The sequence below is a fragment of the Rosa rugosa genome, chromosome 4 (genome assembly GCF_958449725.1).
Source record: "Rosa rugosa chromosome 4, drRosRugo1.1, whole genome shotgun sequence".
In the NCBI taxonomy this organism is placed as follows: Eukaryota; Viridiplantae; Streptophyta; class Magnoliopsida; order Rosales; family Rosaceae; genus Rosa; species Rosa rugosa.
The window spans coordinates 24416594-24443230 of NC_084823.1; the positions used below are offsets into that span (position 1 = coordinate 24416594).

The 26637-nt window shown below is 38.0% G+C and overlaps 1 protein-coding gene and 1 long non-coding RNA gene across 3 annotated transcripts; both read right to left on the bottom strand.

Moving 5' to 3' along the window:
* Positions 1–1573: 1573 nt before the first annotated feature.
* Positions 1574–4119, bottom strand: LOC133746149 (uncharacterized). 2 transcript variants are annotated; one of them, XR_009863986.1, is made up of 4 exons: positions 3219–4119; positions 3052–3133; positions 2311–2393; positions 1574–1624 (listed from the first exon to the last, which is right to left on the bottom strand). It is a non-coding gene; the product is annotated as an uncharacterized LOC133746149 (long non-coding RNA). The 2 variants fall into 2 exon arrangements; XR_009863985.1 differs by lacking the exon at positions 1574–1624 and having other exon boundaries at positions 1776–2393; positions 3219–4113.
* Positions 4120–14086: 9967 nt separating this feature from the next.
* On the bottom strand, positions 14087–15623 carry LOC133744535 (mitochondrial uncoupling protein 2-like). The gene is made up of 5 exons (XM_062172630.1): positions 15547–15623; positions 14797–15034; positions 14625–14695; positions 14310–14451; positions 14087–14206 (listed from the first exon to the last, which is right to left on the bottom strand). Exons 1-5 carry the CDS (start codon positions 15621–15623, stop codon positions 14087–14089), a joined length of 648 nt encoding a protein of 215 aa, XP_062028614.1.
* Positions 15624–26637: the final 11014 nt, after the last annotated feature.

Here is a 26637-nt window from a genome sequence, read left to right on the forward strand (position 1 = left end):
CCCTGCTAGTCACAAACAACCAAGTAAAAAGACTGAAACTCTGATACTCAAGAAAATAAGACTAGCCCCGTTGGTAAAACAAAATCGGACTAGCCCCGCTAGTCAAGTAACAGTAGAGTATGGAGAAGAAGTTATTACCATACGAGTAAGAGAGCCTCCGAGCATCCCATGCTCTTTGGTCAACTCACCCACAAACACATAGTAAGTGGGGAGGAGTACTAATAGTCTAGCTACCAATAAAATAAAACGACCCAGGTATGGTGGAGTAAAATCATACGAAAACCGAAAACCAATAAGACTTCCCCAAATCTGTCAAATAAAAGCTCGAGTACAATTCCCATCCGTACTCGAAGAATCGCATGATAAATCACATGAATCAACGACGTGTCCCACACGCCGAAAGGATATTCCCGAATCCATCAACAAATGAATATAATTTCCTTGAAAATCCTATTTTCGAAAGCCTTTCAAAAATCACAAAATTGACGAATAAAATATAATGTTTAATTCCAGAAAATCACATCGGAAAATAATTCGTCGAAAATCAACATAAATCATAAATCCAAGTTCGAGCATAGAAACGCATATTCGAAAATCATGATGGAAGAGTCAATCGATAAACCAGACTATAATCCGAAACCAAAATAATATGCTCGACGAATATTATGATAAATAAGCAAAGTATTAATTCGAGAAAAATAAATGCATGCATCATTACTTAAAACAAAAGTCCACTCACAGTATACAACTAACGTGGTTCCCAAGCATAAGGATTCTCGTCGAGCGATGGGTCGGTACCTCGTCCTGTACACAATTATATTCCGTAAACAACAATTTGACAAATAAACACGATTCTAAAACAAAACCCGAAAACCCCTCGTAAACCAATATCTCCATTCCTTTCCGGATTCAACCCAAACTTCACCACTAATATCAATCCGTCGATTACAGTATTCAATAGCGGAAAATAAGGGAAACCCGAAGGTCGGATTCCCATAAATGGACATCCGAAACTCCAAACTTAATTCACAATCGATAACAAACTTCTCCAATTCCCACCAAAATCACACTTACAAGTTCTACAATTCACAAGTAATTTATCTAGATAAAAACAGAAGCCCAAAATCCTGTCTTACATGTGGTGACCCGAGAGGGGGTCCCACAGTGCCGCGACTCCGAGCCAATGAGGAATCGACATGTCACGAATGGCATCTCGATAGCTCATCAACCCGAAACCGCAAGGCCTTTTGAGTTTAGGTTGTTGGTTTACAAAACACTTTCTTGGACAAATCATTCTAGCAACCTAACAACACATTTTCAAAAGCGGAATTCGAAATGGGCTAAGAGTTTTGGGCTCGCGATCGGAACCCAATTTGGAAAATAAAACAGATCACCGAGTAACTACAAGTATGGGAGACGCGCCCCAGGGTTACGGGTCTCCCGAAATTTTTGTAAACGAGTAGGAAATAAATAAATAAAATAAAATAAAAAGTAACTAAACAAGTGATTTCAAAACCCAACAAGGGACCAGAACCTTCTTTTGAATAAGTCAAAGAAGAATGCGCCAAGCCGAGCCATATGCCTCCCTCGTACGCTCCCCGACCACATGCTCGAAACCTGCACACTATAGTAGGGGTGAGCTTTTGTCCTCGCATGCCCAGTAGGGGCCGACCCAACCATGCTAGGTTTGAAAGATAATATACTTAAAAATATTTACTACATAATATTGTGCACGTTTATCAAAAAATGCTTTAAGAAAAGTGGCAACCACAAACATTTGTTTTCTTTCATAAAACATGTGCAGTATGCTTCACACACTTGGAGCTCCGAGATACTTACCTGCCGGCTAAAATAAGATAAATCAGTGACCGACCTGGTTCGTCCTGAGTACGAGAACCGGCCAACTACTCTGTAGTACTTCCGACTACAAGTAGCGAAAGTGTCCATTTCCTGGCCCTGAGTCTCCTATGACTGGTTCACTGTCTATACTCACTTTTTCTCGACAAACATAGGAGCACGGCCCCCTCCGGAGGTTCACGGTTATCGACACCGTGGGATCCCTAGGAATCTACGCGTCTAGGTCCCATTCACTTTCAGGTCACAAGTACACACATACAAGGGTACAGTATCTCAACATGCAAGTCTAGCCTCGGTTTTCACAATTTGCAATTATCAGTTCTGAAAACACATGTATCACGAGGCATCGACTAATGAACAACCAAAAACGTTCTTGCAGGCAACATACTATCATAGTATAGCATTCCACATATACTGAAAAGTCTCTAACAAGGAAGGGACAGCTCACCCTACCTGGATATGGAGTGCTCGCCCAAACTTAGCTTCGTTTCAGATTTTCGATACTTCTCCCAATTTCATGTGCACACGCTCGAGTCCTTTAACAAAAATTAAATCCGATAAGTAATTGATTCGTAAATCACACTGTTCAATTCCTTTATAGGTTACCCAATTACCCTTATCCAATATTTAATGGCATCCATTCCCGAACAATTCACTTAGCGTAGTAAGCTTATTCGGGATATGGTGATCATACTTATTTCCTTAATATATTTCAAGTCAATCAGTTTGACCCCTTTTACTTAATCGTTAAACGTTAACAAATATAAAGTAATTACCATTCCCGAATGATCACATATGGCGACACTAGAATACTCCCGATTTCTAACCTTGTTTCATGATGAATCTTATTTGAGTATATAAAATCCATTATCTTCATTGTCAACTTTCCTTAACATTATCCACAACATTAACTCATTTTCATAAATTGTCCATTCTCATTAATCGATTTCTTTCTATGTCAAACATAACCTTTCGCACATACATAATCTCATTCGCATTAACTCATTCACATTCGGTCGAGCATTTGACCTGAAGAAAATATTATCTTTAGTCAAACTTTATTTGTATTCAGTTTCCAGCCATTCAATCAAAAATGATTCAAACTCAATACTTTTAATCGATAAACCACAACAACAACAATTCAAACATCACCACACCAACAGTTCTCGAGTAGCTAGAGACCCAGACCCTTACCATGTTCCTTAAAAGAATTCCTTGACTTGGTGCAGCGGTGGTTTTCGATTCACTGCCCTACATCCAAACCTCAGGTCTCCATCTCCACAACAGAAGAACAACTTAATTAATTGATCCCAATGTCCAAACAATAATCAAACTCATAATTCAAAGCCTGCATTCCTTACCCATTTTCAGTTCTGCCGAGGCCACACTCTTCACCCTGTATCGCACCTATTTCCCCTTTCAATAGGAACTGACCCAGGAGCTTCTTCTCTCCAGAAATCCCAAATTTGCAGACTCCACAAAACCTCCCATATTCCAAATCAAACAACACAAAATTAGGGTTTACTCTATTCACACCAGAAGCTCCAGCTAAAGAGAAATCACGGAAAAATACCTAATCGAGAAGTCCTGACGATTTCCGGCGACGGAGCTACCGTGGCTCATACGCCAGCGACGGCGCGTGAAGCGCGTGCGGCGGCTCTGGTCGGAGTCGGAGGTCGGGGCCCTAGGGTTTTGGTGTTTGACAAGGCGCTGATTCGATTCTTGATGGTGGTTTCACTCGGTTTGAACTGGAGACCGGAAAACGAAGACATGCAGAGGTAATACTCCGGTGACGGTGCGTGCGGTAGTCTTCCGGCGTCGATCGTCAGCGAAACTTTGGGGTTTCAATGCTCGGTTTGGTCTGGGCACGTTGGTGTCGGCGGTGTGTTGAAATGATGGTCGGAGATGGAAGCTCTGGCCGGCCAACCCGGCGGGACTGTGGTGGTCGTCTGTGGAGATTAACGACGACGCTTAGTGGTGATCTCAGTTGGGCTTTGGTCAGATTTTGGTGCTGGTTCGATTAGTGGTGACGGTGTGGTGAGATGGTGGCCGGAGCTGGAGTCTCCGGCGGTGTCAGAGAGAAGGAGAACGAAAGAGAGAGGTTGGGGTCGATGCATGGCTTCAATTTCTCTTGGGTTTGGGTCGCATCTTCGTGCTGCATTGATGGGTGGTGGCGATTTTGCAAGGTGGTGGCCGGAGATAGTGGCTTCTGGCGCTTGCAGAGGGAAGAAGAAGAAAGAGGGGGCGAGAGGTCGGGAGAGAGAGAAGGGAGGACGCGGCTGCAAGGGAGAAAAAGGGAGAGTTTTGGTTTTAGGGTTTCCCACTTTTCCTATTTATACTTGTGTACGTGAAATACCAATTTTGCTCTTGCGATGAATTACGGAACTCTCCTAGCTGATTTCCTTCGGGTTTTTGGGCTCTTAACTTTCCTTTCCCTTGTCCTTAGTAATTTCTCGACGTCGTCCTAAACCTAAAACTCGATTTCGTTAGAACTAAAAATTAAAATCGTCACTACAAGTCTACAACTCAATTCGCCTTCTTTTCAAATTTGCTTCGACGATCTTTGCTTCAATGAACTTTAGTAACCTTCTAGGCCCAAATGAAAGAAATCTCGGCCCAAACCTAAATCATAAGGCCCAATAGGTGGTCTCGATACCAAAATAATTTCCAAAATAAATTCCTTCACTTAAATTACCTTGCGGAAAAATCTTATTGTCGAAAAATTACCTTTAAAAAAATTAGACGAAAATTTCGGGGGCTCACATTACACGCCTCTACGCGCCACCCACAATGGAGGTGCGTGGGCCCCACTCGCCGCCGGCAACTGTTAGGTCCATAATTACCTAGTAATTATTCCCCTAATCTTGCACTTTTGCTTAACCTTTGTGTTTATTTATATATATTTATTATGTTTTCCTTATCATGCTAGGAAATGATGGAGAAGCTTGGGAATGCACTAAAAAGTCAATCTTAGGACATTTTCCTACTCCGGCTAGGAGAAACCGAGCTAGGAAAGGAAGGAGTGGCAGACTAACCAAATGAACTCCAAATGAGTTGAAACTTTTCAGATCCATTCTAGACATCCCAAGGATCATTTGTTATGAAGAGTGCAAGAGCTATTTTGGAATGAAAGGCCTTCAAAAGATTGGTGCAAGTTTCTGCACTAGAAGACGAAAACTATAAAACCGGAGCTGTACGGATTTCGGCAGCATTTCTGGCCAAACCACGGTGAACTAAGCTCTGAAATTTTACCAGGAAATTTTACCAGCATTTCTGGCCAAACCATGGAAGAACATTTGGTGTGAAGAAGTCGAAGGTCAATTCCGAAGTCTCGGTGGAGATTCAATTGAAGGAAGAAAGGAGAAGAAAGTGCGCAAACGGACAAAAAAAGAAGTCAACGAAGGTCAACGCCGGATTCCAGACATTTCCGGCCAAGTTCGCCGGCCAAGAACATGTGTGGAGGACAAGAAAGAACTGATTAGTGTTAGACTTTAGGTAGGAAGACTTTAGGTCTAGGTTATTTTGAAATTCAAAATTTGAAGATGACAAGTGGTCATATTCTTACACCTTACACCTTTGTCTCCCATTTATTACCTTGTTCCCTTACACAATGACCCTTCTACTCTTACTTTTTCTTCTCCACCAAAATATCTATGGGCTTTCTAGGTCATTTGTACGTGGAGTTAAAGACTAAATCCACATTTTGTGCTTACACATTTGTCAATCACATCTAGCCCTTCATTTCCTTTGATCTCCACCCTCCATTCATCACTTTTGGCCTATAAAAACACCCTCCCTTCATTTGGACGTTTTTCATCTTCTCCTCTCACTCTCTCACACATCTCTTCACACATTTCTCTTAGTTTCTTAGCTTTGTGTAGAGATAGGTGTATAGCTTCTTGGGTTCTTGGTTTTTTCCTTACCAAAACCGAAATATCTATACACTTTTGATCAATCACAACTCTAGTTTCATATACTCAAGCCTTGTTCATCATTGTTCTAAGAGATTTGTGGAATTGTATGGTGTTTTTGGTTCCTTTCTCTTATTAGAAACCAAAAATACCATACTAAGAAGCATTTCTCACTTTGTTTTGCATCTTGGAGGGTAGAAAGTGTTCTTAGAGGTACGGTTTGGATCTTTTTGGAACCAAACCCGTGGGTATTCCTTCCTTTCTCTACTCCTCTCTCTCTTTACTTGATGCTTTACAAGTTCATGGCTTTAATTTGTGTAATTATGAGTTATGAGTAGAATAAATTTGGGGCTAGGATTTAGCCCTAGCCGAATTTGTGTACAAACTATGTAGTTAAATTTAATATGGATCATGCCATGAATTTCTACTTTGCTAGTTTAATTGTTCTTCATTTATGCATCTTAGATTTGTCACCTAAGGTTTGTAAGTGTTGATAATTTCATGGAAGTATGCTAGGCTTGACAAACTTAGTAAACTAAAGAATGTTGCAAATGTAGAAATGGTAATCTTGTGATAATCAAATAAGGTTGCTTGGGTTCCTTACAATTGGGCTTATCATGTGGGTGTGGGTAAGATTTCCGATAATCAAGGGACTTAGCTTGCATCTACATAGGTCTACTTGTATCCGATAATCAAAGAAGAGTTATCTAAATGGTTCGTAGGAGAGTTATTTTCGATAATCAAGGGTAGCTTAAATACATTCTCTAGTATAATTGTTTCTTGGTTACTCGATAATCAAGAGAACCGAGGGGGATTCCATCTTGGCATGAGCATGTTAGATTTGGTTACTTAGAATTTGCACAAAGGAGGTTAGGTGTGATGCCTTACAACCCCTTTTATCTCATTTGATCAAATCTCTTACACTTTGTTAGTTTACTTTGCTTTATTTGCACTTTAATTTTAATATAGTTAAAATTAATTCAAAAACCAATTCACAACTATCCATTGTTAATATCACTTTTGGTAGTTAGGCTTCCAAAGGGCCAAAACTATTGAACTTGTAAAAAGGTAGACTTTGCATGTGTTTTCTAGGTTTATTTTCACGGTAATCTAGCTTAGGGTAGAGTTACTCAATCCCTTGGGTACGATACTCTGAGCTAGATTACCGTGAAAATAAACCTAGAAAACACATGCAAAGTCTACCTTTTTACAAGTTCAATAGTTTTGGCCCTTTGGAAGCCTAACTACCAAAAGTGATATTAACTCTACCATTGTTAATATCACTTTTGGTAGTTAGGCTTCCAAAGGGCCAAAACTATTGAACTTGTAAAAAGGTAGACTTTGCATGTGTTTTCTAGGTTTATTTTCACGGTAATCTAGCTTAGGGTAGAGTTACTCAATCCCTTGGGTACGATACTCTGATACGCGCAAAAGCATCGCCAATTTAAACCCTGAAAATGTCGAGCGTTAGTATAGGATAAGCAGGGATCGTTCTAAACCGGGGATTGAGGGTACTTACATGTGAAACGAAATTAAGGAGAAGAATTTACAAAACAAACGAAAATAACAAGTATATATAGACAACAATTCGAAAATTACAAAGAATCCAAGTTAGAATTAAATTAGTAGTCATACTCCTACTAGAATACATCTTACAAGTCATAGTCAAATTAGAAATCCATATACAACAAAGAATACTAATCATACACAAACTAGAAAACCAAATCCAATTAGAAAACAAATTCTAAACTAACACGAATTAGAAATACAAATACAACACAAACACAAACAACAAATCTTAATTAAACTCTAACTACACAAATCCTAAAATACTATTCACAAAAACACTATTCACGGAATTAAAATATATTTTCAGATTATTAACATGTTATTTACGATTTATATGCAGCCTAAAATTCTAAGTTAATTTTATTTATTTACACAAACAAGAAAAAGTAAAGATAGGGGGGTTTTGAAGATTGAAAACATAAATTTTCAGAAAACAAATAAAGAACAAAAATAATTTCTCTACAAAGGTGGGAAAAGAAGAATTTTTGGAAAACAATTCATCAAGAACCTTTCAAGAACAACATATTCATGCATCCCTTAATCTTTCTTAATTACCATGGAGAGTTATCAACCAAGACACAAAGATCAAAGCAACCAATGTCCCTTTTAACTTTCTTTCTTAAGTCAATCGAAATAGCAAAGCACCAAATCAATTTTATTTCGAAAAGAAGACATCACACAATCAAAGCAACTGCGTTGAAAATCCGTTTTCAAATCATTAAGTTCAAGAAAGAATTGATAAACATGCAAATCCAAGCACTCAAAGCAAGCCAATTCATCACATGCATAACCAAATTTCGACTCAAAGCAAGCCTTTACTACTTATTTCGAATTAGGGTTTACAAAGCATAAAACCTAATTACTAGCAAGTTACATGCAAGTCATCCTTTTTGTTTGTCAAACCAAGAAAATCGTTAACATGTAATTAAGCACAAAATCAGATTATCACTCCAACAATTCGGCAATCAACAAAGATCAAGAACACATAAACACATCAAACATGAAAAGCACATCAAAATTGAATCCAAAAATCAGTTTGTCACATCATAGTTTCGGTTTAAACAACAGAAATTCCATAGCAGAAATTCTAACTACAAGAAAGCCACAACCGTGAAAATACATGAAAAGATGATGGTATGAACAACCCTCGATAACGTCCCAAGGTCCAAAGCAGCTCCAAGGTGGTGCACAAGTGTTGATCACGGCTAGGAAGGTGGATGGTAACGGCTATGCTCCTTGAAGATTGCGAAAACCTGAAAACTAGAGAGAACAAGTGAGAAATCGAAATTGTGGAGAAAATTGTTCCCCTTGAGACGTCTAATACACTAGGTATATATAGGAGAACGTCTCAAAGCACTCCCAATTCGTTTCTACTTGACTTCTCCAAGTTCTTGTTGATTTAGGACTTCTTTGACACAAAACAGATTTCCGGCAGAATTGACCTAAGTGCACTAAATCGGTCATAACTTCCTCTAGAAAATTGATATCGACGAAATGTAAAACGCTCTGGAAACTAGACATCCGTAGCTTTCCAACCATATAAAAATAATAATTTTATGAGCTCTGAGATATTTTCAGCGCTCTGTTGAAGTTGACTGATCTGCACAGGCAGATTTCCGAATCTGTAATGGATTTGACTTTAAAGCATAACTTGAGTCCAACTTGGTTTTCCTTGCCATCACATGCCTCTCACATGTCTTCCACGCCTTTTTGAAGAATGAAACGTCAAGAACCCCCTAGAACCTTCAAGAATCTCACTGCAATTCCAATCCATACTCAACTAGAAATCCAAACTCCACATTGCTTTGAAATCCGAATTCCTTGTTGCTTTCTCTTCCATGTGCACGGCATATGATCTTCTTGAGACTTCTAGATTCTTCATGAACGTTCCAAGGCTCTCCTAGTGCAAGTAGAACTCCATATGCAAGTAGCTTTCCTAGTTGAATACTGCTTTCTTTTCCGAGATGCTTCTACACTCTTCCGGAACCTTCTTGAGTAATCCTTATCCACCAGGGACTCCTTGTCACACTAGGTTTCCTTATCTGAGTAGAATTGGGTTTCCTTGTCCAAGTAGAACTCCTAGTCACACTAGGTTTCCTTCTCCTACTTCAACTGGGATTCCTTTTCCTAGTCAAACTGGGAGAACTTCCATTTCTTCATTTCTTTCCATTTCTGCGCCACTTGTGCCTTCCTTAGCCATTTTTGGACTTTGAGACTCCATTTACACCTGTAAAACACTAACTAAGTTAAATTGATCAAGATAAAGGAAATAACTTAGCAAAATATAGGGTTTAAACATTATTAACGTCGCATTTTATGCTCCTATCATACTCTCACTTTCCCTTTACTAAAACTTAACCTCCTATACTTGGGAGTAGGAGATATCATATTTGTACATATTTTTCTACTCAATGATGTCCCCTACAAGTTTTTGGCGCCGTTGCCGGGGATTGAGGTCAAACTCAATCCCTATTAGGTTGTCGTGGGACTAGAGAATCCGTGTCGTCACTACTACAAAAACATGATTTAAGGACATTGAAACAGTGTCCTTAAATACATACAAGAACTCTTTAAAAAAGAGTCCTATCCGGGAGTCATTATAAGTCTAAAACAAGGACACTGGAAATGTGTCCTCTTTTCTATACGAGGACACAGTTTGTGTGTCCTAAAAGCTCTGGATGTGGTGTCCTTAAATCCATAAGAGGACACTTAAATTGCATCCTTAAATCATCTAATATGTGTCCTCTTTTCTATACTAGGACACAATTTGTAATACCCCGGAAAATCCAAATTAAATTCCGTGAATTTTTAGAAATGATTTCACGATAGTAGGAGCGAGTACGAAGCTTGGAGAAGTTGTGGAATTAGTTCGAACGATTTTATTTTCGAAAACGAACGTTTTTAGGGGGTCAACAAAGTTGACTTTTTATACGTTCAAAATTTGGGAAAACTTCCTTCATGAAAGTTGTAGAGCTCGTCGATACGAGTTCGTGGACATGTGGAACGCAATATTTGGAGTTCGTATGAATAAGTTATGAATATTTGAAAATTGAGAATTTTCTATAAATACAAAAAATCAGATTTCCCAAGAAGGAAACCCGAAAATTTCCAGATTTTTCTCCTCCTCGCTGCCTTGGCTTCACGGCGTCACCACGACTTCATCCGGCCACCTATGGCCATGAAATTGATATCAATCTCTTCGCCTTGAAACCAGCTTTCCATTCATATATGTCTTGCATCCTATCATTCACCATAGACAACGAATCGAAGCAAAGAAGGTCAGACCATTTTTCATGCATTTCTTCAAATTCCAGCCAACTCCGGCAAAGGTAGGAGGGGAGACCAACTGGGCTTTGTTCGCCTTGCCATGCTCTATAAACTCACCAAGTTTCACATCTCGATTCAACCCGAGGAAGACGAATTTCAGATTTGAGCGATTTTGGGCGATTTCGGCCTCTTTCTTCTTGAGGTAATTTTCGACCACTTCCGGTCATTTTTAGACTTCATGCTAGTTAGGAAAGTGGTTGGGCTTGATGAGATGAAGAGGAGCAGCCCGGCCCCGACACCATTGGCGGTGGTCGGCGGCGGCTCTGCCACTAACTCCGGCGGCCCTTTCCGGCCAACTCCGGGGGTCAAAAATATAGTTTCTGTGCATTTTTAGATTCTATATTTCAATACGATCATTTCGATATATTATACGCAATTTTCGGATATCGTATGATTTAGTTATGAATTTTACGATTTCGAACGATTTCGATTGTTCGACTAATGATCTGTGAAGATCGGACCGTCTGATGGACTTGTAGTTTTGATATGTTGATCGTATGACTGTCCCAATGACCTTGTGTGGTCATGGGCGAAGATCCGACCGTTGGATCTTCGTATAATTGCAAAACAGTGATTCGGGAGGCGATTCGTGAGAATCCGTCCGTCGGATTTTTATATAAGTTAGAATCCGACCGTTGGATTGTCGTTTAAGTATGTTTTGGAATTGTTAGCTAAATTCAAGTCACATTTGATTAGGTGATTGACGGTTTGAGTTGGTGGACGATTGTGGATCGTATTTTGAGCTGAATTGAAGACGCAGCGGGATTATCGAGGTGAGTAAACCTCACGTGGTTCATATTACGAACCCAATACATTTAATTACGTTATTTTATTGCAATCATATGAACTATAGTTGGTATTAATAGGCATTCCTGTGTGAATGTCTATATATATATTATTTACGTGAAATAATATGTATTGTTGGAGTTGTGTTGAGTTATTGTTGAGAAACAATATATTGTGAGAGGTATTGAGTTTATTGTTGAGAAACAATATATTGTGAGAGGTGTTGAGTTTTATTGTTGAGGAACAATAAATTGTTGTGATCTGTGGAGATCACTAGGTCACGAGGTGACCATGGCATCTATTAGTGAATCACGCTCTCGTACCGGGCTGGTGGTTATTAATAGTATTAAATCGTAATCACGTCTGTGGCCGGACGAGTGGTTACGTTCAGTTAGAGCTCTAGTCTGTCTGCCAAATGTGGAGTGACCTTATGAGTGAAATTGAGAGTAACTCATAAGTGTCAATATATATATGGTAACCTTATGAGGGAAATTGAGAGTAACTCATAAGGGTCTATATATATATATGAGTCTGTCTACCAAATGTTGGGAAATCTTATGAGCGAATTTGAGAGTAACTCATAAGTGTCTATATATATATATGAGAGTGAGTGATCTTATGAGCTAAATTGAGAGTAACTCATAAGTGTCTACATATATATATGAGAGTGAGTGATCTTATGAGCTAAATTGAGAGTAACTCATAAGTGTCTATATATATATATGAGAGTGAGAAAGTAACGTGGGTTTGTGGTAGTCTTGAAATCTAATAAATCAACAGTTCTTTCTTGTTTACTCATACTGGCTGTAAAAAGCTTACCGGGTTTTGTGTTGTTGCAACTCCCGGTACACTATTCAAATTGTGTAGCGGGTAATCCTACAGGACAGGAGAACCAGGACGGTGATCGCGCGGTTAGAGCAATTGTTAGAGTTTTACAACAATTGTAAGTTGTGAGGTGTGTTATGCTCATTTGAGCTTTATAATATATTGTGAGAGTGAATTGTAATAATGAACTCGAAGTTTCGAGATTTGGATTTTGTAATTGTAATTATTCAGGTTTCGGATTTGAATTTATCATTCAAAATCCGGGGCGTGACACAATTTGTGTGTCCTAAAAGATTTCAAAAGGGAGTCCTTAAATCCATAAGAGGACAAAAAATACATTCCCATATGTGTCCTCTTTTATATACTAGGACATAAAAATTATGTCCTCAAAGATCTGGAAATGGAGTCCTTAAATCTATATGAGGACACAAAAAATACATTCTCATATTATCAAAAGTACAAAAGATGACACATAGAACAAGTCCTTATATGAGAACTTATATAGAGGTCCAAGATCCAAGACAAGTAATCTACAAATACCACAAGCTCATCTCATTAAAGGAGAATAAAAATCCAAAATGTACTACTACTACTATTTTGACCAATTTAATTCAAAGTTGCTGCTGCACTTTCCTATAGAGTAGGTTTTACATATATATAACTTCATAATTCCAATAAATAAGAAATCTGCAAATATGCTAACTATTTTACTTCATCTTGGATATATCCATCAACCTGCTTTGAGCGCTCTACTTGAACTACATCAACCTCTTCTTGAGTGTAAGTGTTTTTTCCCTTGAACTGAAATGATCAATGGATATTACATTATAGTGGATATTACACTAAAAAAAGAAGCTACCCAGTAAGCATGCACAAGTAATCACAATCACCAGTGCACGCGCACGAACACACACACACACATATGTTTTTATTCCAGCAGTACCATACAATTAATGTTGGCTACTAAATTTCGATGACATGCATACACACACCTATAAAAATAAAAAATATTTACTCCAGCAGTACCATACAATTAATGTTGTAGATAATGCTACTAAATTTCAACTACATGCATACACACACCTATAAAAATAAAAACAGTTTGCTAGATATAACATCAACAGTAAGTTAGATTGAAGGAATAACAAGTAAATCTATCCATTGAAATAGTATTACTAAACTTATTTATAATTGATGCACTTGGAGTTTCAAGAATTTCTTGAGCTGTCCATACATTGAACTCATGCAAGCTTACTAACTTCTTGAACATAAGAAAAAGAAACAAGAAACTTTTCATCATTACTAATTTTTTTATGAAATCATTCAGGCATGAGACATCTAAGTAATCTAACTAAAAGTGAAATAACAAACAGAGGAAGTCCCATAAGGGCTTCAATGAATGCACTGGTACACACTAAGGAACTAGCTACTTAATTATTATTCAAAGGAGGAAGGGAGAGAGAGAGAGAGAGAGATAGAGAGAGAAGAGAGAGAGAGAGAGAGAGAGAGAGAGAGAGAGAGAGAGAGAGAGAGAGAGAGAGAGAGAGAGACTTCAACTATTAAAAGTTCCTTACACCTCTAGTACGTTGTCAATCTTTGGTCTATCTATCATTGAATATACTCTTATTTAAAATTCTATTTTATATTTACAATTGAGTTAGTAATAATTCCTTACACCTATGTCATTAGCATTCAGTTCTTGAAAGCCAGAGAGTCACAATATATGCTGATGAAGAATTAGGATTCATGGGGATTATCATCCTATATGTAGAAATTATCAATAACTGGCGATCTATAATAATACTTGAACTTCAGAGATTGAAAGCAATTACCTCCTCCACTTGATCATAACTAGCTAGCTCAGCAGCATTTATAATAGCATTTCGTGCTACATTTGGTCCCAGCCCAGTCCATAGAGCTCCTAAACCTTCCTAATTTTTGACAACACAAATAAACAAATAAGTAAGATGATAAGGTCATATATAAAGAAAGAAGGGGCAAAGAAGCACATTCTTCTACTTTAAGAAAACTAACCTGCCTCGCTATAGTGAAATAAGTATCTTTAGCTCCAGAGTAATGCCTAGGAACTCCGCCGGGTAATTTTCCTTCAGCTTGGAGTCGAACCTTTACAAGGTCTGTTGGATTAGCCACTATGATAGCCAGAGCACCTGTTGATGTAAAAGTTTGTCATAAAATTAGGAAGCTAAATTTCCCAGTTTTCAATTCAGAAGGCAAGGAATATATACACAGTAATTTCGACACCTTTACAGATGCAAAACACTTGCATACAATTAAGATAACACTCACATACAATTAAGGTTAGCGGGATGGTTGCACTAATCAGTTAATAGTGCAGCAAGCACTCTATGGTATATAGGAATAACTCTAACAAAAACACTGCCAACAAGGAAAAGTTTGACCTGTTCAACAAGTAGTTTATGGATATACAGAATGTGTCACAAAGATTGCATTAAACAGGCAATTCAGGATGTATTACGGAAGAATAATATTAAAAACTCACAGGATCATATAACCTAATTCTTAAGCCTCCATAGATGCATTGTCGCTGTAATCCTGGAATTATACTATTCCAAGGAGCTGCTAAACCTTCTTCCCTAGCAATGGTAGCCATAGTACCCAACAAGCCCCTATATTTAGGTGCACCAGCTACATCCCCTACAACTGCTTTCTTTTGGAGCTGGAGCCTAACTTTAGCGGTGTCCAACAGAATGGTACAAAACTGCAAAAGAACATATTTCCTGTCATATACCAAGCTGTGATTCTTACTAATACACACGGATACATGAAGTTGAGGGCGTCCTAGAAATTGTACTTCTGTTGCTTAAGTTGGACTAAATCATGCCGGCCAAGACATTTCGACTCTAACAGTCTAACCTAACACAATCACATATATGATCAGTCATGTATATCAAAGAGACGAGAGAGACAAATCACCATTCCTCATTGCCTTTGAATCCACATTATGCAATTTCCATATGCATCATACCAGGCCCTAAAGTTTAACTTCAACTAATTTAGAACATAAACCCATAAAACCGAAAATGTATTGACATCATGTAAACTCTGGATTGCTCAACACAAAATTCAGCATAACCCAAGTAAGAAAATGCACTGATGAAGCTAAAAAGTACATGAATTTAAGCTAAATGATCATCAAACCACCGACCCAGATAAGCAAATTCCACAACTATAAACTAAAACCAACAAAAAAGAAGTGAAATTTAGATATAAAGAGAAGGACGATGGATACCTCGGCAAAAAAGTAGTGAAGGCACTGCACAAGAACGTTTGGAAGAATGAGATCTCAGACCTGGGGCTGAGATCCATGATAGGAGCATTTTAATGCGACGTTTTACTTGCTTTTCCCTACATTTCTTGCGTTATTTCCTTATTAAAACTCTGTTTAGGAAAGTTTCCATTCTTTGATTGGGAAAGTTCCTATTTGTAGAAAGTTTCTATTTTGTAGTTTCTATTTTTCATTTTTGGAAAGTTTCCATTTTCAGTTTAGGAAAGTTGTCATTTTTCATTTTAGGAAAGTTTCTATTTTTCTTACTAGTTTCTATTTTCAGGACCTCGGAGCTAAAAAGTGGAAATGAACTCACAAATGGAAAGAGGAGCTTGCGAACACCAAGGGGAGCAAAAATGAGATGCAAAGGACCACACAATTGAGTAGAAATGAAGAAATGAAGCTTTCCTGGTCCAACCAGGAAATCCTGTTCGAAAGAGGAAACTGTGTGAAGCAAAACTCTGAAGCCCATTGAGATGTGTGATCGAAATTATGATGGACATGACGTTGGAGACATCAAGGCTTGAAGAGGACGCAAGAAGGCCCAAGAATTATCAAGCAAGATGGACTTTCGGCAAAAGTGGATAAAGCCCATGTAAACTAGGGTTTTGTGACGTCAAGAGAAAAATGTGGAGACTTAAGAGTTTTGCCGTCCAAAGCAAGAGGAAATCAAGGAAGAGTTTTTAAAAAGGAAAATATATTTTCCTTGGGGATTAAATTTGCTGTGTAATACTTAAGGAGAAAAACAAGGTGACAACATGGGAATTAAAGATGATTGATTGAGGATTTCAAGGAGAGATTTTCTTGGGAGACTTTTATGGGAAGGAAATATTGTTGGAGGAATAATTTGGTGTGATTGCCAACGTGAAAATCAGAAATAATCAAGGAGATGACGCCAAGAGAGATTCAAGGGAGAAATAAAAGGAAAGAGAAAAAGGTGGAGACCAAGAAAAGCTGAAAACGTGTCTAGGTGCATCCCTAAATTCCCTAAAGGAATATTAGCCGAAATTCATGAAGAAAATCAGAATAATTCCAAGGAAATTCGGCAATTAAATATTAGGGAGGTATTTTAGAGAATTTTGATTGGTTGGAACACATCACACGGATTACTTGGCATTCTATGATTGGTTGGACTACGTCACAAAGCTTACTTGGCGAATTCTCATTGGTGGAAGCTATGTGGAAATTTCTGATTGCTTTGTGAACCCTAGCCGTGCTCCTATATATACCTACCTCTTTGACGTTGAAAGGGGTTCCACATCCCTTAGAAAAATTCAGAAAAATTATATTGTTGCCGTGAGCTTCTCTCATTTTCTCTCCATCCTCTAAAGAAAGCTACGGAGTTCAAGCAAGGCCGAAGGGAGAAGAAGGAGCCGTGACTATTCCTCCATCATCCACCATTGAAGACTTGCTTTCAAGCTTCAAGGATCACAACGAAAATCATCCATCCTCATCTTCCATCCACGGTGTAATTCGACCTCTACTTTGTAACCTTTGTTTGAATTTCGTTGGTTTGCTTTAGTTGACATTCATGATTGAACAAAGTTATTAATTTCTGGAATTTTTATGATTAATTGAGAATTTTCAGATTCATATTATTGTAATTCGAGAGTTACTTATGTGGGTTTGTTTAATTAAATTTGCGTTATAGATAACTTTTGTATTTTAATCTTATGTGGTTGCAAACACTTAGGGTTTCGATATAATTGGTGCTAGGTTTAAGAACATGAAATCGACTTTTCGTTTTGTGTAAACTTGAATCAAAGTAGTAAAGGTTTTGAGCAAAGATCGAATTTAATTAACGAGGATTGCAATTAGGTGGACTTTTCCATACTAAGTTGTACACTTGAGTTGATAGCCTTTCTTTATGTGTAATGCGTTAAACATGACATGATTGACTAGCTTTCTAGGGTTTGATTGCATGTTTGATAGGATTAATCTAGGTGCTTTCGCTTAGGTTAATTAGCATTGAAAAGTAAAATATGGGAAATTGTTTGCTTTCGAACGTTTCACATGATCAACTCCTTTCTCATGACTTAGATGAACAATATTAGGGTTTGAATCAATTTTAATCATAAGTTTCGGTTTTGATATTGTTCTCTCATTCCATTTGTATTTTTATGTTTTTGCATTTTAATTGTTTTGTTAACTTAGTTTTATTTTCGAAAAAACCAAAAACAAAATCCCCCATTTTCGTAAATAATGTTTATACTTGTGAATATTATACTTTGTTTTAATTTTAATTGTTTAATTGTTTGACAATGACAGGTGTACCCTCAATCCCCGGAGTAGAACGATCCCTATTTGCTTATACTACTAACGATATTTTCAGGGTTAAATTATGCGCTTGCAAAAAGCTCATCAATCCACCATGTTGGAAATTGAAAAGTTCTAGCAAGATTCAAGCCCTTGCAATACTCATAAAACTTAGCAAGGTGCTCAGCCTGCAAAACAACAAAGCATAAAGGAATTAGCTCAATCAAAGAAACAAACAAAATCGGAGGATATCCATATCTAACTAATCCAGCAGCTTACATAACTACGTCTTATAACTTAATGACAGTTATCTTTTCTACTTCTAAGTTCTAACTACATTTGGAGAGGTTAAAATTAAATTTTATCTTTTCTAAATGGCCTATAGCATCTCACATAAGCTCTAGCAAGTTATCTCACACACTGTAGGCACATAATCCTATAACAAAATTTGGAGAATAAAAACAGAATAAATGTCATAAATTAATGAAACAAGCTGAACATAATAGTGATCAATTATGATGAAATTAAGACCATGCTTTTTACAGTGGGGAAGCTATTGTTGGTATAAGAGATTAGCATGGAATTTTTTCCAATGGGTAAAGCTATGGTATGTTAACATTTCTCATACATCAACTATTTTTACCACTTTGAGGACTAATATTACTATTTTGAGGACTCATATGGTAAACTAAGAAAATTTACCACTTTAAGGACTCATGTTACCACTTTGAGGACTAATATTACTATTTTGAGGACTCATTTTACCACTTTTAAGGCAATTGCATGCATGCAATACGTACGTTAACACATTGTATAATTTTCCTTTTCCAATAGCTCCATATTCCCAACAATTACGTACTTGATGAATCTAGCTCTGCTAATCTTTTTTCTGCAACTTTGCTTTCTTGTCCTTTCACCCTTTTAGCTAACTAAGCTCCATGCTCATTCCATAATCTAGTTTGACTCAATTTGCCTCTGCCTCTCTTCCTTAGTTTTCTACTCAAATTAGAGCCAAGACAGAGATTGTTCAACAACATTGTTCAAAATGCCAACACAGTAAGAGCAAACACTAAGTGCTTCAATTACAAATACAAAACCACAAACAAACACAGCTAACTCAACTTAAGTAATTCTCAAATGCACAAAACAACATGATGATTGTAGAGGTCGGTCCAGCTGCTTTTGCCACCCATCAAAGGAACAACCATGCATGATACGAAACCACAATCTTGAACGTCAATCTTGCCCACCTCCAACCTATAGTTTGAGAATATGCAATCTTACCATGAAATGAAACAACAATTAAACAATGAAACACTAATATCAGTACTAATATCCCTTAATACTTACGAACCTCATCTTTATAAAATTGCTTCCTCAACACTGCACCAATTATACCCCAAATTTGAGGTGAAGATTCTCAAGATCAGAAGACGTTACATACCATATCCATCGGATTAAGCGACGGAGGTGGAGGGGAACATGTTGCTACTGCTACTTCGATCAAGTGCTTCGCACGCCATCAGACGAGCCCAACACTAGTGACCCGACCGTTGAATCGGGTTCGACAAGAGAAGAGACTAAATTGAGATACCCAAAAAAAAAAAAAATTCCCTGATCCAGGTCAAGCTAGTGGCCACCAAGTTCTTCGAATCGCAATTTGGTGGGTAACATCAAGATCGAAGAGAAAGAGATCGAGAGGAGTTATGGGAGAAAACGAGGGTTTGGGTGAAATAGAGCATTTCAATTAGAAAACAGATTTAGTAGAAGGATGTAGAGGCAGCGGCAAACTTTCATTAATTTAAAAATACTAGTGAAAGCAAGCCAACGGAGAGTTATGAACCGGTGCCAACAACTGTTACCTAGAACCAAAATCATACAGATCTGGGCAGAACAAAAAGTGATGGACAAATCGGGAACAAGAGAGAATTACCCATCTGCAGTGAGTGAATTTGTTTTACCCATAGCTGAAGAATATGAGCTTCAACTTGGTTTGGTTCATACGACGAGGTACAGATAGAGACGAGAGAGAGTGAGAGAGAGAGGTGAACTAAAAATGTCCCTGGAAAAAAAGAGGGGGGAATGTCAAAAGTTAAACGAAAAAAATGCGGGGCAGCTCCTGCTTTTTTTTGGCTCGTCCTTGAAATGTTATTAGGACACCTCAATAAAAATGTGTCCTTGTAGGGTGTCCTTAAAGCCCATAATCCTAGTAGTGCGTTTATCTTTACTTTATTTTGTTAGGTTTTGTGGTAGTTTTCTTATTTTTGAATTTGTTTAAGTAGATGGTAAATAAATAAAAAAAACAATAGTCTTGCCTATTTACTATTTGCTTATTACTTATTGCAAGTTCAGCTTTTAGTATGTTGAAATTTGTTGTTGAAAGTAAAAAGTTGTAATTGCGGTAAAATTGGACTAATTGGAGCATATTGTACTTGTGAAAGTTAGCCTTAATTACTCATTCTTTTTACTTAAAAATTGTACCAATTTCGCTTTTAGCTTGTAAGTTTTAAATTTCTTTGATTTTGTCAAGGTATTTTAATTTCACTCCTTTAAGGTTTGAATTTAATTAGAACTTGTGGAGTAGGATTTTATCTTTGTACCGTCGAGTTTATTCACTCTTCACAAGTAAGCTCATCTGATTGAATTAATTCATGAGGAGTTATCGAAAAGTTGAGTGTTAGACAACACCCAAAGATGGATTCCTATTCCCCTTTTAAGTAAATTGGATTGGGATTTCACCTTTGTAACGGATTGGTTCATCACTTTTCACCACTAGGCTCACCTTAAGAAGGCGATGTCTAGGTAAGAGGCTAGGGATTTATCCCGGGTATTGTGTCATGTACTAAGTGAGCCTCGCTCTACCAAAGCCGCATCTACTCTTACCTGGTCGTACTTCGATAAGAGTTACCGAAGGTTTTAAGTGTTGAACTTTGCGTTTAAGTTTGGAACTACGCCAAGCGTCGCACTTAGCTTGGAACTACGCCAAGCTCGTTACACCTAATTTGGAACTACGCCAAATTTGAAATCCTTCTCCCATTTGCTTTTTTACTTACAAGTTCTTGCTAAATTCTTATCCTCTTAGAAGCGCTATTAAAGTTCTATTGATAAAGGAAGGGAGGTTGAAAATAAACAAGTCTTTGAGCAAATTGCACATATTTGGGTAAAAAGCGTAAATAATTAAGCAAGATCTAACAATTGCAATTTGCAAAAGTTTGAAAGATTTGTGCGATTACTCTTTTTAAGTGTGTTAATTTGTATAGTTTCTTGTATTCTTATTTACTAACACTTTTGACTTGTGTGATTCATATCCCGTCAATTTGGAAGTGGTTTACACACCGTTCTAGAGCCTAACGATCAATCGACACCGCAAGGGCAATCACTTAAGCTCACGGCCCCTTCTTCATCTACTATCTATTCTAATACGTTGGTTCAATCATCCGAGGAAGTATAATTCGGAGAAAGGGAGTCCGGTTCTAGTTGTTAATAATCTAGCCACCTTGGATAGATTATTCAAGCTAGACCAAGAAGCAAGGGTTGCAAATCCAAGCCTTGGACCGAGAAAGTATCATATTGTGATGGCCGGCGAAGAAGAAAGAGAGGAAATAGGAGAGCAAAGGCCAATAAGGGATTGTGCCTTACCATCATTGTCCACACATTCAAGATGCATTGTCTTGCCACCGTGTGCCTCTTCATTTGAGATAAAACCAAGCTTCTTGCAAACGCTTCCAACCTTTTATGGATTGCCAAACAATGATCCATATCACCATCTACTAGAGTTTGAGGAGGCTTGTGCAAATATTAAGCTCAATGGAATGACGGAGAATGCTTTTGAAGCTTAGATTGTTTCCATGTTCCTTGAAGGAGAAAGCAAAGATGTGGCTCAACAAGTTGCCTTCTAATAATATCCACTCTTGGGAAGATATGTAAAGGAAGTTTATCACTAAGTACTTTCCACCCGGAAAAGCAAATGAGCGAAGGACCGCTTTGATGACCTTTAGAGAAGATCAAGATGAGTTATTCCACGAAGCATGGGAGAGGTTCAAGGACCTTGAGCTTGGTTGCCCTAACCATGGTCAAAGTCAAGACATGTTGATGAGTCTTTTCTATCAAGGGTTGTCTTCGGAAACTAGAAGGAAAGTTGATAATGCAAGTGGCGGTGACTTCATGGATATGACCTCAAGAGAAGCACATCAAGTGTTGGAGAAACTAGCCGAGAGATCTCAATTATGGGACAATAACCCACAAGGCTGCAAGTCTTCTTCTACACATGTGTCTTTGAGAGATGCCACTCAACCTAAAATTGGTGGTATGTATGAGATTAAGACTCCTAATGTGGATGTACAACAAGAGCTTAGAAGAATGAAAGAGAGCATGAACAAGAAGTTTGAGATGTTATTGAAGCAACAAGCTAAGGGTGGTCGCGAGCATGTCAATGAGGTAAATCAAGAGCCACTTGTGTGTTTGATATGTGAAGGAGTCAACCATGATACCCTTTCTTGTCCACATGGTGATTGTTTCCCAGAGATTATCGAAGAGTGCAAGAAAATGGGGTACCAAAGGCCCAAGAATGATCCATACTCCAACACATATAATCTCGGTTGGAGGAACCATCCTAACTTTTCATGGGGTGGCAATCAAGGTGGAAATCAAGAAGGTGCACAAGGAGTTGGTTATGGTGGCGGTAATTATGGAGGGGCTAGTGGAAGCCAAGGGTTTCAAGGCAATAAGGGTGTAGTTGGTGGTAATGCTTATCCTAGGCCACCTTATCAAGCAAGACCTCCCTTCCAAGCTCCTATTCCTCAAGCTCAAGCACCTATTCCTCTACCTCAAGGGGAAGCACCAAAGTCTAGCTTAGAGAAGATGCTTGTCAAGATGCTTGGTATCCGAGAGGAGTCGTGGAGGATGTGCTAGTACATGTGGATGAATTGGTCATGCCAGCCGATTTCGTTATTCTTGACATGGAAGAAGTCTACCAAGATGATCTCCCTATCATCTTTGGTAGAGCTTTTATGGCCACGGTGGGGACAAAGATTGATGTCAAATTGGGCTTACTCACCATGACCGTATATGACACCACTATTGGGTTCAAGATCTTTGATGAATTAAGGAAGCCCATGAGGTTGCTAAAAGTCTATTCTATTGAAGTGGGGGACAACATTGATGACTTGGTGGAACACACTTTTTGTGAGACTTCATCAAGTGATGCCTTGGAAGCGGCATTAGCACACTTCGGGATGGATTTTTGTGAAGAGGGTACTATGGAAGCCGTTGAGCATCTTGATTCTTATCTTTCTATGGGTAGACCGACATTTGAGGATAATGAGATGCATGCCTCTAACACTTATCTTTCCATTGATTCCATTCCTCCGATTGTAAGTTCGACTTCGATTGAGTTGAAGAAGGAGGTCATTAAGCTTCTTGATAATGGAGTGATTTATTCCATTTCATATTCCAAGTGGGTATCACCAATTCAAGTGGTGCCCAAGAAGGGTGGAATGATGGTGGTAGAAAATGAAAAGGGAGAGATGGTTCCTCAAAGGGTTGCCGACACATGGAGAGTGTGTGTAGATTACCGGAAGCTCAATACCGCCACTCGAAAGGATCACTTCCCACTCCCTTTCATAGACCAAATGCTTGAGAGACTTGCGGGGCACTCATATTATTGCTTCTTGGACGGGTATAGCGGCTACAACCAAATTCCGATTGCTCCACAAGACCAAGAGAAGAGTACCTTTACATGTCCTTATGGCAGTCTCGCCTACCGGCGGATGCCATTCGGGCTATGCAATGCACCCGCCACTTTTCAAAGATGTATGATGGCAATATTCGGAGATGTGGTGGAGAAGTTTCTAGAAGTGTTCATGGATGACTTCTCGGTTTTTGGTGATAGCTTTGAGAAGTGTCTTGATCATCTTTCTCGTGTCTTGAAGAGGTGTGAAGTGTCACGCCCCTGATTTTTAACACAAATAAAAATCGATATACAATCTCATAATTATACATGCGTGATCGTTCAGTCATCAATATCAAATTGATAGGAGCATTTTTATGCGACGTTTTAATAGTTAACTCCCCATATTTTGCTTAGTTATTTCCTTTACTTAATCATTTTTAATTTAGTTTCTATTTTCTAGGTATATCGAATAAATGGAGAAGAAATGAGCTTAAAGGCAGAAGGGATGCAGAAATGAGCTGAAATGAAGAAATGGAGTATTCCTGGTCTGACTAGGAATCCCAGTCAACGCAGGAATCCTGATGAGGCTAGGAAACCTGAAGGCTAATCAAGGGAGATTAAATCTGATTTTTGCATGGGAAATCAAGGAGATTACGTTGAGAAAATCAAGGGAGAGTTTCAAGGGATTGTGCAACAAGATAAGGCTCAAAACAAGTCCAGATTCGTTCCTTAATTCCCTCAAGATTTGTTGGCTGAAATTAGAGAATAAAATCTGCAATTTTAATGTGGAAATCAAGAGAAAATCAAGGGGAGGAAATTAAGGATAAAGCCATGGAGAGATTTAAGGGAGAAAATGTCCAAAACAAGTCCAGATTCATTCCTAATTTCACTTAAGAGCAATTTGGCCGAAAATTAAGAATAAAATCAGATTAAATCTTGGGAAAATCAGCAACAATATATTAGGGATTGATTTTGGAGCTTTTTGATTGGTTGGATGACATAGCAGAGCTGACGTGGCATTATCTGATTGGTTAATGCTGTGTGGATCAATCTTGAAGACTTGGAGACTAAGTTGCCATCCTCCTATAAATAGGAGCATTCTCTACACAATTCAACACACCATCAAACTACAACACCACAACACACAACAACAACAACACCTCTTCAATCAGAAAAATTCTCTCCATTCTCTAGTCTTCAGAAGCTCTGCGTCTCAACCAAGGAGGAGAAGAAGTCATGCAATACATCAAGATCCTAGCCACCATCCATCCTTGTGTCGTCCCTAGAAGATTGCTTGCTTTCAAGGATCTTCAATTTCTTCGTCTCAAGGCTTGTCATCAATCTTTCACGGTGTATTTCATACTTTCTTTTGTTTTCCTTTGTTCGATTCGTAGAGTTATGAATTCTAGTTAACATGACGTTAAGGGAAAAGTTTAAAGCCCATTTTTTATGTTTTGAAATAAAGTTGTGATTGATAGGAGCATTTTAATGCGACGTTTTAACTGCATTTTCCTACATTTTCTGCGTTATTTCCTTAATAAAACTCTGTTTAGGAAAGTTTCCATTCTTCGATTGGGAAAGTTCCTATTTGTAGAAAGTTTCTATTTTGTAGTTTCTATTTTTCATTTTCTGGAAAGTTTCCATTTTCAGTTTAGGAAAGTTGCCATTTTTCATTTTAGGAAAGTTTCTATTTTTCTTAATAGTTTCTGTTGGCTGGAGATTTTAAAGGAAAGAGAATATGTGTTGAACACGAAAAGCTCTCAAAGGAGTCTAGATTCATCCCTAGAATTCCTAAAGGAAGTTTGGCCGAATTTGAACTACAAAATCAGAAATTATCTCAAGGTATTTCGGCAACTAAATAATAGGGAGGTATTTTAGAGAATTTTGTGATTGGTTGGACCACCTCATAGGGCTTATGTGGCAAGCTAGCATTGGAGGAAATTATGTGGAGTTATCACATTAATGCCGTGAGAATTTTGAGAGAAGTACACAGCTTGGAGAGCAAGGAGGCCGTCCCCTATATATACTCTCTCATTCTCAACTTCTAGGGTCCCTCTCTTTTACGTTTTATACTTTAGAAAAATCAGAAAACCTCTTTAGTTTCCGTGAGCATCTTCATTCCTCTCTCTATCCTCTAGTCATCTCCACGAGTTCAAGCAAGGCCAAGGGAGAAGAAGAATTGCCGTGAGCATCCATCATCCATCACCATCCTTGAAGCTTGCTTTCGAGATTCAAGGGATCATAACATCAATCGTTCATCACCATCATCATCCACGGTGTAATCCGATTCTCCTTTGTAACCTTTGCTTTGAATTTCGTTGGTTATGAACTAGTTGACATATATGTTTGAACAAGTATTAATTTCTGGAATTTTTATAATTGAATGAGAATTTCGACTTATATATTTTGATTCTAATGTTGCTTATGTGAGAATTTTTAATTGAATTTGCTTTACAGAAAACTTTTATATGTTCATCTTATTTGGGTCGACACTTATAGGATTTGCATGTAATTGGTGCTAGGTTTAAGAACATGAATCAACTTTTTGCTTTGTGTAAACTTGAATCAAAGTAGTAAAGGTTTTGGACAAAGATCGAATTTAATTGAAGAGGATTGCAATTAGGTGGACTTTTCCATAACTAAGTTGTACACTTGAGTTGATAGCCTTTCTCTATGTCTAATGCGTTAAACATGTCATGATTGACTAGCTTTCTAGGGCTTTGATAGGAGCATTTTAATGCGACGTTTTAACTGCATTTCCCTACATTTTTCTGCGCCATTTCCTTGAAAAATCCTTGTTTTGGAAAGTTTCCATTCTTTGATTGGGAAAGTTCCTTATTGTAGAAAGTTTCCATTTTTGTAGTTTTCATTTCTCATTTCTGGCAAGTTTCCATTTTCAGTTTAGGAAAGTTTCTATTTTTCATTTTTAGAAAGTTTCTATTTTTAATACAGTTTCTATTTTCAGGACCTCCGAGCTAAAAAGTGGAAATGAACGCACGAATGGAAAGAGGAGCCTGCGAACATCAAGACGAACGAATATGAGAGAAAATGGCCCACACATTTGAGCAGAAATGAAGAAATAAGCTTTCCTAGTCCAACCAGGAAATCCTACGAAATGGAGGAAGGCT

Coding starts and splice junctions, on each gene's coding strand:
- LOC133744535 (XM_062172630.1), bottom strand. CDS start 15,623: ATGGATCTCAGCCCCAGGTCTGAGATCTCATTCTTCCAAACGTTCTTG. Junction 14,696..14,796: donor GAATTAGGTTATATGATCCT/GTGAGTTTTTAA, acceptor CTTGTTGAACAG/GTCAAACTTTTCCTTGTTGG. Junction 14,207..14,309: donor ATTTCACTATAGCGAGGCAG/GTTAGTTTTCTT, acceptor GTCAAAAATTAG/GAAGGTTTAGGAGCTCTATG.